Source organism: Melitaea cinxia, chromosome 19 (genome assembly GCF_905220565.1).
Source record: "Melitaea cinxia chromosome 19, ilMelCinx1.1, whole genome shotgun sequence".
NCBI lineage: Eukaryota > Metazoa > Arthropoda > Insecta > Lepidoptera > Nymphalidae > Melitaea > Melitaea cinxia.
This window is the reverse complement of record NC_059412.1, coordinates 7,826,698-7,838,834: the sequence shown is the minus strand read 5'-3', so window position 1 is coordinate 7,838,834 and position 12,137 is coordinate 7,826,698. Positions and strand designations below refer to the sequence as shown.

The window sequence follows — 12,137 nt, the reverse complement described above, 5'->3', positions numbered from 1 at the left end:
TTATCAATCCCACCAATATGGGTATCAAATAAAAGGGCTTGACAAGAAGAATACAGTGCACTATACAACCTCAATATTTAAGATGGGCCTTGCAATAATGAAGCACTAAATGAATTAAACAGAATGCGAAATAAAAACTAAAAACTAGAAAATAAAAATAGGTAAAAAAACTTTTTAAGTTAAACGGTTTTATGTTAAACATTGCAATGTTTAAGATAAATGTACTAAAAACCAAAAAATAATAAAATAGATACAGTCGTGGGAATTATAAACATATGCATAGACTAGACTAAAATAAAACCGTGGGGCACGTCAATTGTCTACAAATTATCGACTTAATGTGCGATAGAAGAATCGTTTAATTCGTCGTTAAAATAGGCAGTTGGCCCGCAGACGGTGAGGAAATTACTTACTATTTTCTTGCTCATGGAAATTCCAATAGTTATACACTCCATGTAAATAAAAGAGATGTTTCAACTAGTTTATCGTTGGACATTCACACTGCTGGCTGGCGAGGAATCGTTTCACTGCTCGTAGTTTGTCTTTAATCGACAAAACATATGTTAAAAGTACTACTCGCTCACCACTATGAAATCCTAAAACTCGCTTATAATCGAGCTTGCTAGCTTGTTTCCACATTCTAGCCCTACTTATCACACGACCATCGTTGTCGGTTTAACAACTGTCTAATTATAGTGTAACATTACAAAACAAACATTTTAATCAACGATTGTAGACAATTGACGTGCCCCACGGTTTTATTTTAGTCTAGTCTATGCATATGTTTATAATTCCCACGACTGTATCTATTTTATTATTTTTTGGTTTTTAGTACATTTATCTTAAACATTGCAATGTTTAACATAAAACCGTTTAACTTAAAAAGTTTTTTTACCTATTTTTTAATAATAGGATAAGCATTAAATTATATCACTATATGAAGTATATATTTAACAATTTTTAGGAGCCTCAACAAGAAGGAATGGAAAGGAGTCGAACTTATTAAATAGTACAGCAGAAACTACAACGTGTACAATTATAAAATTATGCACACATTGTGGATATAACAATAGCCAACTCTTAAGAGAATAAACAGACCTGTCGACCTGTTCTTAAGATAGGCAACCTAAGGCCTGTGTGTAACGGCCGACTAAAAATCTTGGAGCAGAGAGCAGGACTAACTGCATAGAATTAGTCAAAATGTGTTATTAACATTCAAAGTAGCATTACACCCAGATTTGATTGCAAATCGTAAAACTAGTTATAAAATATTTCTATGCTTGGTATCATAACATCATCACAGCAGCCTTTCACTGTCCACTACTGGACATAGGTGTGGTAGGGGACAAGTCTACGCCAAAAATGGAGTGAACTCATGTGTTTTGCCCATAGTCACCACGCTGGGCAGGCGGGTTGGTGACCGCAGGGCTGGTTTTGTCGCACCGAAGACGCTGCTGCCCGTCTTCGGTCTGTGTATTTCAAAGCCAGCAGTTGGATGGTTATCCCGCCATCGGTCGGCTTTTTAAGTTCCAAGGTAGTAGTGGAACTGTGTTATCCCTTAGTCGCCTCTTACGACACCCACGGGAAGAGAGGGGGTGGCTATATTCTTTTATGCCGTAACTACACAGCATGCTTCGTTTATAAAGCGGAAATTTTATTTGTCTTTTTAAACGTGCCAAACTTTGAATTTGACGCTTTGATTTTGAGGAGTATTTTAACTAACATTGTGACACGAGAATTTTATATATAAGACTAACTACCCCGCAAACGTTGTTGTGCCATATATGTTATAAACCCCCTTAATTAGGGTATGAAACATAGATGTTGGCCGATTCTCAGACCTACCCGATATGCACACAAAATTTCATAAAAATCGGTCCAGCCTTTTCTGAGAAATATTGTAACTAACATTGTAACACAAGAATTTTATATATAAGATAAAAGAAATATCAATTCACTTTCAACGCAATGTCGAAACAAAACTCCTAATGACGTTACTATTTCTTTTCTCTCCGTGAGAATCATTCTCAACAATGAGATAGTATTAGCACGACAACAATGATCGGGGGTTAAAGACCGAATCATTCTAGTTTTTTCCATTCAACAAACAGTTCACTTAAATCGAATGGATTACGCAATTCAAACATAGAAAACCATGCGAATTGACCATTCACTAACACATTTGACAATGAGTTTACTTTATTTTATTATTACGTAAACAATAACATTTATAGGTAAGTATTTTGTACCACTTTATTCTCCAATTTATGTAAGACAAATTTCGATTATGTCAAAATAACAAACAGAAAATAGATATATCTAATAATACTCCATATGCAGTTGATTTACACTATGGTTTATAAGTAACTAGCTGTACCCTGCGCGCGTTGCTACGTTTTTTCAAATAGTTATTACTTTTATTATTATTATTTTTTGGTCGTACCAACTCAGAAACCTTTGTGGTCTCATGCATAACACTTTGCTGATGATCATGAGATGATCAAATGCATAGTTTACGGTTCTATGAAGGACATACACTCAAACATTAATTTTTATATTTATAGATGGGTTATGACTCTTGACGCCTTACAACAGTACCGAAATATCACAAACTCAAAACGACCGACAATAAACATGGTAAATATACCATATATCTCTTTCACTTAAATTTATACTGGTTATTATTAGTCGTCCTTATTCCGATGATTTGTATCGTTCCGTCACGTTTCAAGATCTTTAGAAAATTAATACAGTACATATAAGTAAAAACCGTTACATACATAAACAGACAGTATATTTATTTATTTTTACTCATTGTTGACAACATTAATGAAAAACAGTTTAGCTTTACAATATTTTTTTGTCAATTTTTAAGATATCCGTAATAATATAAAATAGTAATAATTCTGAAGTAATAAGAAATTTAAATAAACACATCGTCTGCATAATATGACCCCGGATGCAACTGGATATGATTTTTTATCCTTAAATAAACAATAATTTATGTTCTTAGCGCCCGTATATTGCCACTTACATAAAAAAAAAAACCACAACTACAATGAAAAAATCTTGGAGCACGATTAAGATGTGTATGTATGTATATGTGTATGTATGAATATATATAACATGTACTTATGTTTATGTCTGAAAGTAGATATTTTGTGCCCCTATCCCCGCTTAAAATCAATTCTAATAACTAACTGATCTTTGGGCAGTGGACCCAAAGGTTTTCTGGAAGAAATCGCTGCTTTAGTGATAAGGCCGCCTGTTGCAACTAATGCAACTTTATCATTTTTGTTAATTAATTAAATTTATGGTTTTTTTTGTGTTGGTGTGCAAAAAAGTGTAAATAAATAAAACAAATAAATAAGATTAACGTAAATCCTGCTCCTAGTTACAAATACTGGCACTTAAAAAAACGACAATTCTACAATTAAAAACAATCAAGCATGATCAAGATCAACGCTCTCTTATTATGTCATTGAAATGCATCTTGGTAGGTGTTTTACTTGAAATAATAATCGTTTAATGTCATGTAGAGGCGACTCAGACACGCAACATAACAATATGATGATAAGTTGGACGTTTAGCACGCTCGTTGTAAATTGAAAATAATTCTTTCTATTTACTTGCCTATTATTATTTTTTGTGTGAATTATCACTCGACCAATTAGAGTTACAAGAAATTTCTGAGACGTTATCAACGAGTTATATGTGTAAAAAATAATGTTAGAATCCGCTAAGCCATTTAGTACGTACTACGTGTGCTAATGTAATATACGTGCATATACACATATGCGTAGATATATACAATATTTGTCGATATATAATTATATATGCACACGTAAATAACATCAAGAATGATTACTTCCTTTTGACAGTCGCTTAAAAAGCTATTTCAAATTTCTATTTAATTTAATATTATATAATTTTAAATTATTCGATAAGATTTATTAAAAATAAAAAGTAACGTATAATTACAAATATTAATTATCATATCATTGCTAGTTTAAATATTTTAAAACCTAATAAAGCCAAAATGATTTATGATTCCTCACAGAAAATAAATCAATATAATATATAATTATATGATAGTGGTAACAAAAAACATAAATATATGTGAAGTCTGACAAATTACACTCAATGAAAAGTTAATAACCAGACCGATTTCAGGCCAGATTTGTTTGTTCTAGGACAATCTGAGTTATTCTTGTCTCTAGCCAGGATACATTACTTCAGATAAAATAGAATGACCTAAAATCAGAATTAGCGGACATTGCCTATTTCTTAGGCAGGCAACTAAATGACTTTGCTTTAAAATTATATTCTGTAATGTGACTTAAAATACCCGAGACTTTACCTTCTGCAAGTATGAATTCATAAAAAAAATACAAGGCTGCGTTAAAATAATAAAGTACTTACATAGTCTGAGAGACTCTTCATTCCGTAAGGAAAGCGTTCTCTGTCAGGCACGAGTCTGCCTCTCGGGTCACGCTCCCTCTCAGGCCAGCAGTCGTCCACATTAACATACTCGTAACCGACCGCCGCGTAGCCTTCGGAGACGAGGATGTCTGTCATTGTTCGGAAGAGACGGTCACTGAAATATAAATAATTATTTAAATAGACTAAAAAGTAATTTTAAATATCTTAAATAAGTCAGACACATAGTTTTAGCAATGAAGTACACCTAAATTTGATAAGACCGTGTACATCACGATCCATGCCTTTCATTTCTACCTCACATGTTAAAAAACACACTAATGGTCACAATGTAGATTAATCTCTGACCCTTCTACGCCGAGAAAGAAGCCTATGGGGCATTGACCTTTTTCCCGGTGGGATGTCACTGGCTTAATCGATCCATCAAAAAAAATGGAATTGTCATTTGGGTCTCTGTAGACAAACTTACTCTTTGATGATTAGTAAAGTAGGCAATCATGATTGATCATAAATCAATTTTATTACGAAAGTACACAAGCAACGAACATTAATTAGGAGCTTCGCGAGTCATAATAAAGTACAAGTAACAGCTTTAGTTTTGCCTTCAGTCAATTTACACCTAAGAAGGTGAACAACACAACGCTAGTAATATGCAAGTGACGTAATTAACGTAACAGCGACAGATAGTTTAAGATGTAATGATAGTTTTTAACTTTCGCATCACGTCTTGCTGTAGTGGTACCGCATTTGTATAAAAATAAGTAAGCTTTAAGAAAGTAACGTCAAAGCGCGTCCATTAACGCCAATTTTACCAATTCTACATAATTATCTATCTTTGGCTTTACTTAGAAGAAACAGAATTTTGATCTGAACTCCATTCTAATTGGGCCAGAAATGTATTGCTATTGTCTTTGCGATAAGAAAGCAGAGACTAATCGTTGTCACTAAGCTTAGTAACGCCCCTTGACTCACTATGAATATTATTAGTTTATACTCGCTTCGGGAATAAATATTATACAAAAATGAAAGCGATACTTAATTAAATCGTAGTCGGTAAATTAGAAAAAAGAAGGCACATTATAATGAAACAACTTTTACGGATTTTATCGCTGTTTGTTAAGTTTTATTAAAGCAGTTTTAACAAACAATATAGTAAGAAAAACTGAGGTAGATTAGTTATAGCATATCGCATCTGACAATTACAATGTTTCGTTAACATTGGATTCTTCTCTATACCTTATTAAATATGTCATGATGATTAAAAAAATAATATTGCTTATTTAAAATCCTTGTAAATCTAAGTTTTTATTAATTTTCAACCTTGACCATAAACACACCAATTCTAATTAACAGCAATTTTACAAGTATATCGATAATGATGCCAATCAATAAAACGAGCGCACAACGTTATTAATACGTATTAGTTGTATGTATTACTTACAAACGTGTATAAATCGCATTATAATAAATTACGACCTTTTTATAATCTTTTTATAGTTTATTAAATAAAATACCGTTAAAATGTACGTTAATAGGTTTTTAGGAAATTGCCGTTTTTGGATGAAATAAGTTAACGCGCCTTTTTTTCTATATTTTTTATTTTTATTATTGAAAGTAATGACCCATGGAATCAATGCATTTTTGCCAACGTAATGGTAACTTATTGATGCTTTTCTTGAAAAACTCTGCTGGACGGGAGACAACAAACTCTTCAAAGGCATTTTGTACTGCCTTTCGGGTATTAAATTTTTTCCCGCCAAAAAGTTATTAAAATTTTGGAAAAAGTGGAAGTCTGTAGGGGCAAGATCTGGTGAGTACGGTGGATGACGTAGAACTTCTAACCCCAGCTCTTGTAACTTGGAAACCGTCTGCTGTGCAGTATGCGTTGTCGTGCAGGGACAGCGGAGCCGAGCGATTGACCAAAGCTAGAGAGAGCTTGGAGACGTGCGAGCTTCCCCATTGCTGTGTTTAGTTCTTCACAGTACACATCTGCAATAATGCTCATGCCGCTTGGTAAAAAGCTGTGATGAATTAAACCGGCGCGGCGCTAGACCACCAAACAGTTACCATCACTTTCTCAGGGATCATTTTTCAGTTAGGGCATTGTTTAGGTACTGAACCAGGATCTAACCAACTAGCTGAGCGCTTGCGATTGCCGAACTGAATACATTTTTCGTTACAAGTAACAATGCGATTCAATATGCCTTCGTGTGTATGTTGAGCAGTGCAAGGCTGTACTTTGAGAATCATCAACCTCCACAATCGCCTTTAATTCGTCATTGTCGACCAACATTTTCGGCCGACTTTTCTTAGGTCAAAATTTCCGGAACGAAAGCGAGAAAACCGATAACGGGGATACGATCGTTAGTAGTGATCACACCGTAAACGTCGTTGATGTTGCGTGCAGCTTCTGCCACTTTGCTACCACGATGGAACTCATACTTCATAATCACTCGAATTTTTAACATATCCATGATGACGAAAAACGTACAAATATGCGATGTAAACAGAACGCTAACCATTAAACAAATGATGAATTATAAAATAAGAATTCTACATTTTTAAAATAAAAATATCGAATTCTTACTTTTTTTTTAGTTTTGAAATAGTCAGCCGACGACGAAACGGCACTTTCATAGGTAAAGACCTAATATATCGTTTAAATGTATTATAGAACTATGTTTAGTATTATAAATTGAATTAATTATGTGTAATAAACTTGCGTTGGTGATTGCGCACTCTTACCAACATATTTTTCTATACTTATATTAAACTACTACTACTTATATTAAAGGTTGCCTGGAAGAGATCGCTATAAGCGATAAGACCGCCTTTGCATACACTATTTGTTTTTGTATCTAATGGTTCTAAAACGTTTCTCCTTTTTTGTCTGCAATAAAGTTATAATAAATAAAATAATTTTCATTCGACTCATTAAAATTACTTGTGTTTGACCTATTTTTATTTGTAAATTAGAGTTTATTGCGCAAACCTGTGGGTTAATCTCGGAATATTTCTATTCTAACTTTCAACACTCCGATCCTCAAGATACTAACGTGACCGCTTGTTTACAAGAGTCCCAGCTGACTCATAATTATTGTTATGGGAATAACTCAGGTATAGGCTCGATAGAAATACAAAAAGCCGAAGTGTTTAAGTTATTAAAACAGGTTGACCTGAATAAATCTGCAGGACCCGACAATATTCCACCAATCTTCATATTTAAATGTTCTAAATCTCTAACTGTTCCTATTACGATCCTTTTTGAACGGTCTCTCATTGAGGGAGAAGTACCTGCGATTTGGAAGTCGGCATATATAACTCCAATACACAAAAAAGGTCCGAGAGATGAGGTGGAGAACTATAGACCTATCTCCAAGCTGTGTGTATTCGCTAAAATACTCGAAAAAATTATTTACAGGCAACTCTATTCGGCTATTAGACTTAACTTTGGTGAGCATCAACACGGTTTTCTTGGTGGTCGCTCCACCACATCAAATCTTATAGTTTGCAGCGATTTTATATCGGAACATATGTCACAACGATTCCAGGTAGACGTTATATACACAGATTACAGCAAGTGTTTCGATAGAATAGATCATCTTATTCTCAGACAGAAACTATTACATATGGGTATATGCGGTAATCTGTACAGATGGTTTTCATCATATGTTGAGAACAGAAGTCAAGTTGTCGTTCTTAACGGTTACTCGTCGACGAGGTCTTTGTGTATCCCCTCAGGAATTCCACAGGGGTCCTTGCTAGGACCTCTGTTATTTAATATATTTATAAACGATGTCATATCCTGTTTTCGTACGTCAAAAATACTTTTGTATGCAGACGATATGAAAATACTTCGTAAAATATGTTCATATGAGGATACTATTGACCTGCAAGACGATCTGGATCGGTTCCGAATTTACTGTACAAAAAACAAACTGGACTTGAACATCTCAAAATGCTATGTTTGTACTTTTACACGCAAGCCTAAACCAATAATTTGCCAATACACATTATCTGGTATCGCAATTACTAGAGTTAACGCTATCAGAGATCTTGGGGTAACATTCGACTCAAAGCTCTTATTTGATGCACACATTTCAAACATAGTTAGTAAGGCAAATAAGGCACTAGGATTCATCATTAGGTCATCAAAAGATTTTAAAAACATTAAAACAATCAAAATTTTATATTGCGCTTTTGTCCGTAGTCACCTCGAATACGCTTCTCAGGTGTGGAACCCCAATTATGATATATATATCTCACGTTTAGAAAATATTCAAAAAAAGTTCTTAAGGTTCATACAATATCGTTCCAAAACATATTCGCCGGACTATTTCAGCCGATGCCGAAAGTTTCACTTACTTCCTTTGCGACAGCGTAGAATAATAGCGGATATTGCCTTTTTATTTAAAATTGCAAATGGGTCGACGGATGTAGCCGAGCTGGTGAGCAAAATTGGACTGTGCGTACCATCAGCTCAATTACGAAAACATGATCTTCTTTACACTCCTGCCACCCGTAGTATCTATAGGCAGAATTCATTCATGATCAGAGCTTGTCGGTTGTTCAATGCGGTGTGCCGGAGGGTCGATATTGATATATTTAGCACAACTGTGACAAGACTAAAAAGAGCGTTGTGTATCGATTTTTTCGCAAATCAACGGTAGTATATTTATTTCAGAAGTGGTGTGTTCTTGGCCGTTGTGTTGAGTTGCTTGCGTGGTTATTGTTTTCGATCTTATATTAAATTGATTTTTTTCCATATGTCCACCATACTATTTGCGAAAACTTGTAATTGGCCGTAAACTTGATCATTGTTTTTTTTTTATATTTGTAATTTAGCTGTAAGTTTTCAAAATTTGAAAATAAAATAAAAATAAAATAAAATAAAATTAATGAGTTTCTCTAGTGTTAAGATAATAGATAATATTGCCAATGTCGTAAATAGAAGCACAGCAAGAAGATTAAATAAATTAATAAAATAAAATAAAATGGTTAACACTCAACGGCTGAAAGGAGTATTTTCTGCTACATCGAGGGCCGGAAGCGCACACAATAAACAAGTACAAATTCTCAGATAATATAATATACAAATATTTATTATGTGTGGGGATCGAACCCGCGACCGCTAGCAAAACATCCAGCACTTTGACCGCTGTGCCTAGATGTCGTCGTTGATTGACCATTGCATACGTATAAATTAAGCCAATCTCGATGATGCTACAAAAATGTCAGCTTTTACCTCATTAAAAAACAATGAGATACTACGTTACATCATTTTTTTTAATAGTAAAATAAATAACTTGTACTTCGTTGTGCTCACTTTCTGTTTAAATTTTAATAATAAAAAGAAATGCTCCGCTGAGTTCGCGTAATTATTTCATAGTATCATAATAGCCTATTTCATTCCTTGTCTACACTTCTAAACTTAATATTACCTATAAAATAGAATTAAAATATTTCATTTTTATTTCTCTGTAATAGACAAACGGCGCCCTACCTCAGTTGAAAGCACAAACCTTTTAACTGAGGTAGGGCACAGCAGAAAATTTACTGCTCAAAATATGGAGCAGCCCGACTGGGGTAGTAAGAACCCCGCCCTTGCAGAAGATCACAGCTAAATAAGGTATTTAAGCAGTGTTGTATTCTTGTTGGTGAGTAAGGTGACCAGAGCTCTTGGGGGAAATTGGGGATACGCTTGGCAACACGCCTGCGATGCTTTTGGTGTTGCAGACGTCTATAAACTACAGTAATTGCTTACCATCAGGTGAGCCGTATATTTGCCGACCTAGTTAAAAAAATAAGAAACGGCTTAACAACTGGACCGATGTTAAAAATTCATTATACCAATATACCTACGTTATCATTGAGCGACATAGGCTATATTTAAACAAAAGCTAAATAGTTTCAATTATTATAATTACACATACTTCAATAAGAAGTACACTACGGAATTACAACGTTAAAAGGCTAGGATGATACAGTAATATTCAAAAATTACTTTTACTTAGTATGTAAGTATGTATAAATAAATTAAAAATTCCCTTGCTTCCGCGTTATTCGCTATTATGATACAAGTTTTAAACATTTTATTCCTATTTGATTTTATATTTGCTTATCTATTAAAATTAACTTAATTTTAAGGAATTTATTAGCTAAAACTAGCTAAACTAGCTGTGCCCGCGACATCGTATGCGTGGAATTAAAAAAATATATATTGTTAAGTTCGCAGAGAGTTACAAAAAAAAAAAAATATAAAATAAAAGTAGCCTAAGTTACTCCTTATTACATCAGCTATCTGCCAGTGAAAGTCCCGTCAAAATCAGTCCAGCCGTTTCAGAGATTAGGCGGAACAAAGAGACAGACAGGCAAAAATTGTGAAAAATGTGATTTTGGTATATGTATCGTGTATACATCCATATGCATTGAGTTAAAAGCGGTTATTTTAATATTACAAACAGACACTCCAATTCTATTTATTTTATAGATGAACAGATAAAAACATCAAACGATGCGAACTTTAACATAATTATGCATATCAATTAGGCCCGCAGCATGTTAAAATTTTAAGCAGTGTTAAAATTTTAAATATAGTTTTAAAAGTATAATTAATTTTAATCTGTAGGGCTCTATATAAATTCGAATAAATAGAAGTTTCGCCGTATGGTATATAAATTTAAACGCGAGTTTTCTGTGTCATTATCAAATTATATAATACGAGTAGGTATACTTATATTACTATTTGTATGAAAAGAAGTTCTAATGGTTCTAGCGATTGAAACCTAATAATTACAGTATTGGAGCACAGTAATGTTTTGTTACGTAATACAGTATATTTCATTACTACAAATTACTATATTGACTACACTTTTTATATTACATGACATAATGATAGCCATAAATAATGGTACACTTAGAATTTTCAATTTATAAAAATTCGTCAAATACAATGAATCTTTTGTCGGTAAAGTGTGTGTAAAATTGTCATAAAAATTAAAAAATAAATAAACAGCTACTTAAGCCAAACTTTTGTTAAGTTTCAGTAGATTAAATATAAAGGGTTCCAGTTGAGTTTTCAAGTCCTGACATTACTTGAATAATAAATATCGAAAATACCTATTATATTACAAGAAATATGAAAGTGATGTACGTAAACTAGCAGTGCGAAAATAGCTCGATACATACATGCACACATTTCGTAGGTATATACGTAATAATGTATATACATTTTCATACTTTTCCCTTAAACTAAAACTTAACATCTGGTTATTTTTTGAAAGGAAAATAAACTCACCTTATACAGTTATCAGGATCATTTTTGCAATCGGTATTGCATCTGAAGCGTTCCCAGGCCAGCCAGCCCATAGGTGGGGTCAAAGCCAGTCCATTGTCCAGACCGGATATCTTCCCCAATATACACACAACCACGAACACTGTCCATACACACGATTTCCACGACGTCATGATAGAATATAACTAGATCTTTATTATATCGAACACTTTATCTTAAAGAGACCTATTCACATACTTTTATTCAATTTAGTCTCAAAGAACGAGTGTTATTATATGCTTGTCACAACTGTCATAACTTGAGGTTAGAGCAAGGAGTTTGCCACTAAGGAGTTTATCTTCCGTAGTTCAGAGATTATCTGTAACAAACAAAGTGAAGTGATTAGCATTATGATAACGTTAAT

The 12,137-nt window shown here is 33.6% G+C and overlaps 1 protein-coding gene across 1 annotated transcript in view; it reads right to left on the bottom strand.

Annotated features, from left to right (window-relative positions):
* LOC123662670 (alpha-N-acetylgalactosaminidase) overlaps positions 1-11,907 on the bottom strand; it is a 42,704-nt gene extending 30,797 nt beyond the window's left edge. The window contains exons 1-2 of the mRNA XM_045597474.1: positions 11,738-11,907; positions 4,423-4,597 (exon numbers count right to left, since the gene is read on the bottom strand). Of these exons, the coding sequence (XP_045453430.1) occupies positions 4,423-4,597; positions 11,738-11,907 (345 nt within the window). The remainder of the gene's footprint in view (positions 1-4,422; positions 4,598-11,737) is intronic.
* Between the last annotated feature and the right edge of the window lie 230 nt (positions 11,908-12,137).